Here is a 6306-nt window from a genome sequence, read left to right as displayed (position 1 = left end):
ATATGTTCAAGAATGTGTTACACAACAGTTCTCTTTTTGACGGTTTCTAACTTGTTCCACTGAGTCGGTGTTTATGAATAATTGAAGAGTTTGGTTGCAAAACGCGATAAACGCCATTTTTTGACATTTGGATTTTATTATTGGAAATCACTGTTCAGATGTACCTTAATCTATGTGTGAATTGCTGCCATTAATAAAATTTAAGAATGTACATTTTAGGCCTACTACAAATTTATTTTTTTCACAAAACGCGATATCCGCCAGACCAGTTTCTTTACAAAGTGCGATATGACCGTACGTGGCGCGAGCTCAGCATCCCCTGGGAAGAAAGTCACCGCCGGTGAAGTGCTCCGAGTTTGCTTATAGATTTAACGATAATATCAACACAAAAAACATGTATTTTTAAAAAGAGGATTCAATAGGCTAACTAAAAAACGTTTACCATTTAATTGTTAATACTGTGGCGGAGCTGTCAGTCACGTAGGTTAAACAGCTGTCTGTCAGTCAGAGAATCAAAGCTTCAGAGTCAAGCTAATGTCATGGATTTCGATGACGGATTGGAGCCGGTCATTCCAGCTGCTGTTGGGAGAAAGAGGAAGGCATCTAAAGAAAATCATCAAAGGGAGAAGACCAAACGGGCAAGGCATTCAGGGGAGGGAAAACATCCGAAAATGTATTGTGGTCATCGCGCGAGTAATGCTGGTCTGTGTCATGCCGACAAACTGTCATGTGAAGATGTAGCCTTCAACTTCACAAAAATGTATAAAAACGCTACAAAAGTGGACCGGGATAAAATACTCCTCCGTCTCTCAACAATAAACGAATGCAGCAGGGAACGAGTCTCCGCTGATTTCAAGAAGGCCAGGGAGGTCCTGCGCTCCTCCCCATCACATGATGTCTGCAAGGCTACATTTCTAAGTTTATTTTTTAAATAATTAATTTTAATTATTATTATTATTATTATTATTATTATTATTACAGTGAAATAATACATTAAATATGACGGGGCGAGGCGAGCTTGTGTTGCGGACTCGGTGCAACAGAGACGAGAACTGTGTCACCGCGTCTCCGCCCGCTCTGATCATACAGGTTTCGTTTTCGAAAATACACACACACACACACACACACACACACACACACACACACACACACACACACACCCACACACACACACACACACACCACACACACACACACACACACACACACACACACACACACACAAATGGTTCACTAGCTTTTCTTAATGGTATTACAGTAGTAGAATATAGCCTAAGGTGGATATATAGCGTTTTGCAAAAAAAAAAAAAAAAGAAAAAAAGTCATGTTATGTTGTGTATGTTCTGGCCAAAATTAACTCAGAATCTTATTATTATTAATCAATTTTTGTATATACTATTCCATATTTTATATATTTATGATTTTTTTTTTCTACCAATTTAAGATGTTTGACAATGATAAGATAAGTATGTTGCATTTTGGCATGGTTTTTTTACTTATTTATGAACTATTTATCTACATACAATTAAATAAAAAATATCCTGGATTTGAAGAATATTGTGTCTCTGGCCTTCACTGAGCTCAAGTAATAGTTTTATGTACAAAAATTGTAAATTAACTTGACTGTTGATGTCTTAAATAATAATGTCAAATAACCAACATTTCTCAAAATGGATATATCTCGTTTTGCAACGAAACTCTTCAATTATAAAAAAGATTTCTTAGGAAAAATGTCGGGAGATTTATGTACTGTACTGTACTTTACATCTGTTGAGGAATACTGTCAATTGTTGTTCTAAATCACTTAAATTTACCTAAAAATACATGTAATTGCATTAATTGCAAGTGAAAGTTTAATAAATCGAAACAAAATTCTTTTGCATTCAAATACATTTGATTTTATTTAAAGGTGCCATAGAATGCATTGAGAGAATATTTTAAATTGTTCTCTGATATCTACATAGAAGGTATATGGCATAGGAAAGGGCAAAAAATCTCCAGAAATGGTTTTACAGGTCCATTTACAACCCTAGGATTTGTCCCTAGAATCAAATGCTCTGTTTTTGCCTTATTTGGAAGCATCATGAATATTAATGAGCTCTGCTCTGATTGGCTGTTTCAGAGCTGCTCGTCAATAGCTGGCACATGGATAAAATATATATATATATATAATTAGGAGCTCTAGCCGCTTTTAATATGCGGTTTGTTGAATCTGCCGTTTTGAATCGCGGATATTTTAGTCTGATTACTGTGATGCATGTGCTCTGTGTAACGTTTTAATGCAGAGACACAAATGCTTACCACACAAGAGCTGCTCGTGAGTGATTCTCAAGATCTGTAAATCATTCGCCATCATCAGGCAGTTATTTCTCCATCATTCACCATCATCAGCGCAGTTATTTCTCTGTTTATGTGGTAAGTGAAATCCTATGTATTGCAATCCAGTGGCGGACTGGGACTAAAAAACAGCCCTGGACTTTGACTCGGCTCAGCCCACAACAACAGTGTGTGAAAGCTAATCAGCAACAGACACGGGTCTCAAAATACTTATTTTGAGATGTTGCATTTACTGATGTTGACTAAAAGATGTGTTAAAAGCATAGTGTAGATTACTCACAGAAATAAACAGCACTCTTTTAATGTCTCTCTGCTGAAAAATATGCAGGTAAAAAAAAACGGGGTTTATTTATTACGTCATCTATTCCATGCAATCTTAAACTATATTTATTACTTACTAATCTCTTAATTAATTTGTGCAAAAACATACGGCACTGCAAAAACTGTTCATCTAACCAAGTCAAAAAATCTTGTTTCCAGCTAAAAAGTATTTGTTGCCACCTATCGGTCTTGACATGGAACAACAGTAAATTATGAGCAAGAAAAAATACGGTGACGGCTGCACAGAGGAGGCCGACGGCCGTTCTGCTGCAGCGGCCGTTCTGGTATTCTCCAGAACGTCCAGACGGCCAGTCCACACCTGATTGCAATCTAACAGGCTAGCGCTAGCATTAAGCTAACCGTGTCCCTTGAGTGACTCGCCTTGTTTTACTGATGTGCTGACGTTAGTGATGATTGGGCGATGCAAATGTTGGAGGCGTAACTATTAACGCTCTCAGGAAAGTTTCGTAACAGTCGTTGTTATATTGGAATTGACCTATTTTTCTGTGGTCTTTTGCAAACACTAGATTTATATAAGAAGGAGGAAACAATGGTGTTTGAGACTCATGGTATGTCATGTCCATGTACTGAACTGTTATTATTTAACTATGCCAAGGTAAATTCAGTTTTCCATTCTATGGCACCTTTAAACTAGGCTATACTGTACTGTAAAAAATGAGTTCAGCGAATGAGTCATGACTGAGTCTTTGGTCTAACTGCACAATGAATTAGAACAATCTAGGGAAAAAAAAAAAAAAAATTGTCATAAAACATATCCAGTCATTATAAATGGTTCAGCTGAGTGAAAGCAATAGACACAGCTGCAGCCCAAAATTTATTTACACCCTGCCGTAGCTCAGAATTACAGTTTAGTCTGGGGCTTAAGCCTTGTCTATGAACCGGGGGTACAAGTAACACAGTTTGGTGATGTTTTAAAATAAGGTCCCATTTGTTGTAAATGGAATGCTACTTTTCTTGATTTTTTTTGTTTGTTTGTTTGTGTTGTATTTGTTTGTGTTGTATTTGTGTGTGTGTGTGTGTGTGTGTGTGTGTGTGTGTGTGTGTGTGTGTGTGTGTGTGTGTGTGTGTGTGTGTGTGTGTACCTGGTATTCATCACGTTGTGGGGACCAAATGTCCCCACAAGGAATACCAGTAGATTTTGACCTTGTGGGGACATTTCTCAGGTCCCCATGAGGAAACAGGCTTATAAATCATGCACAATGAGTTTTTTTTTGATGAAGTAAAAGTGTGCACAATCTCCTGTGAGGGCTAGGTTTAGGTGTAGGGTAGGTGTAGGGTGATAGAAAGTACGGTTTGTACAGTATGAAAACCATTACGCCTATGGAATGTCCCCATAAAACATGTAAACCCAACATGTGTGTGTGTGTGTGTGTGTTAATCCTAAATCTTATGGGGACCAAATGACTCTACAAGGATAGTAATACCGATTTGGTCCCCAAAGAGGAAAATGCATCATACAGAATGATGATTTCTGTGATGGCGAGAGTATTTATTTTTTGTATGTAAGGACAAAATTATTTTATATTGTTTTTCAGACTTGTAGTGTTGAAACAGTGTTGTGTACAGTGTTGGGTTCTTTCTTGTGCATCAGCAAAGGGGTTTTTTGTGTATTTGTTTTAAAGATTGTTATATTAATAAATGTAGAGGGTTTTCCATTTCTTCTCATCTTTAAGAATTTTTTTAAACAAAACTTTAAATTACTAAATTGCATCTTTATTGCTAGAGATATAAATAGAAAAATATTGAATTATTATAGAATAGTATACATGCAAATGACATTGAAATATTTTAATTCACATGAATTGCTTTTTCAGAAGTGCACATTTACATAATATACTTAAGTCCCACTTAAGTGGTTTAAAAATATCACTCAAAAGTAATTTTAAACTGTAATATATTTGAAATCAATTACACATAATGTGCATTAAGGTGGCTGAAAACGTTTAATTCACACTGAATTGTGTTGTTTACTGATATTAAAGTATATGTGAGCTCACGTGAATTGTTTGTCAGTTTATTGACTTTAACCATATTATAAAGACACTAGAAGCAATTACGAAAGTACAAAGAAAGATGTTTAAAATATCACTCAGAAGTTTGACTTATTGCAGTTAATATAACTTTAAAATGTGATACATTTGAAATGAATAACAAATACAAAGTACTTACGCTGCGAAAATATGTGTTCATTAAAGTATATTATTTCTACAATAAGTACACTTTATAAATATGTGTGCACTTCTTTTATACAGGATTTAAACATCAAATCACATTGAATTGGTTGATTACCTTAAAATCTTTTAAATGGCAACGTTCTTGTAAATGACTGTGCTTTTATCTTGGGTGATGAAATACTGACGCAATTTTCATTGTAGATTTCTTTGTAGATTGCCTGGAAAAAAGGTGTCATTTGTTTTTCATTGAGAATTGACAAGAAACTCATATTCTTTAGAGACTCCTCCTGGTTAACTGGAAAAAGGATGAGATATTTCATAACTTTGTCAACACCCATTTTGGTGTATTTGTGCTTTAAAAGGCAACTCTGTGCACCAAGTCACTCACTCTCTCTGGAAGCTCCTTCAGAAACACTTGTCTTCTCCAGCCTCTCTGTCCTCCAGTCATCATTCAAAATGAGCAAGATCATTGTTTTTAGCAAAGAAGGCTTTGAGGGCAGAACAGCTGAATTCAAGAACAGTGTCCACAACTTAGAAGAAAAGGGCTTCAATGACGCCATCTCGTCCGTAAAAGTCATCGGCGCACCATGGGTAGCATATTATGGGAAGAATTTCACTGGAAAGCAGCGGGTGTTTGAGGAAGGAGAGTATGCTACCCTTGAAGACAAAGAAAAGTTTTCTTCCCTCAGGATGATCACAGATGACCTGGACAACCCTGAGATCACGTTGTTTGAGCACATCAACTATCAAGGAAGGAAAGTGACCCTACACCAAGAAACCAATCTTCAAGAAATCGATTTCAGCGACATCGCTTCCTCCCACAAAGTGAAAGGTGGTGTCTGGGTCCTCTACGAGCACATCAATCGTCAGGGTGACCAGCTTGTGGCTTTCCCTGGGGAAGAAGTTCCCAGCTATTTGCCGTTCTGCTTCAATGATGTGGTCAGCTATGTGCGTCCCTTGCTGCCGAAGCCATAGACAGCATCATTCAAAGTGTGTTTTTGCAGCTGAATATGAACTGGAACCCTGTTGGAAAGAATGAAGCGGGTGCTGGGGAATGACTGATCTTGACAAGAAACAATGACTGTGACTCCAACAAATCTGCAAAAAAGAAAAAAAATCATGCATTTAGACTCAACCTTATAATATCTGTGTGAAGACATGTTAATTTGACAGATGTCGTATGAGGATGAATTTTATTAGTAAAAGTTTGAAGTTGCTATAGCCATCACATCAGTAAACGCATGCAGTAAAATACAGCTTTGGAATGGTTACAGATCTGATCTGAAGGTCCTACTGTCATTTGAATGTATTTCCCCTGCTTGATGAGAGTGAAATATTGAAAGGGATTTTGGAATTATATTATGCTGTGACAACAAATGCTGCTTTGGTCTGTCAACTTAGAAAATAAAGACTCCTTAATATCTTAATGCTCTGTTTATTTCTCATTTCCTTT

At 36.7% G+C, this 6306-nt stretch overlaps 1 protein-coding gene across 1 annotated transcript; it reads left to right on the top strand.

Moving 5' to 3' along the window:
- Positions 1 to 5309: 5309 nt before the first annotated feature.
- LOC141332967 (epidermal differentiation-specific protein-like) lies at positions 5310 to 5828 on the top strand. Its single transcript, XM_073837925.1, has one exon. It carries the CDS (start codon positions 5310 to 5312, stop codon positions 5826 to 5828), a length of 519 nt encoding a protein of 172 aa, XP_073694026.1.
- Positions 5829 to 6306: the final 478 nt, after the last annotated feature.

Source organism: Garra rufa, chromosome 4, assembly GCF_049309525.1.
Source record: "Garra rufa chromosome 4, GarRuf1.0, whole genome shotgun sequence".
Taxonomy (NCBI): domain Eukaryota; kingdom Metazoa; phylum Chordata; class Actinopteri; order Cypriniformes; family Cyprinidae; genus Garra; species Garra rufa.
This window is presented reverse-complemented; position numbering and strand designations above follow the sequence as displayed.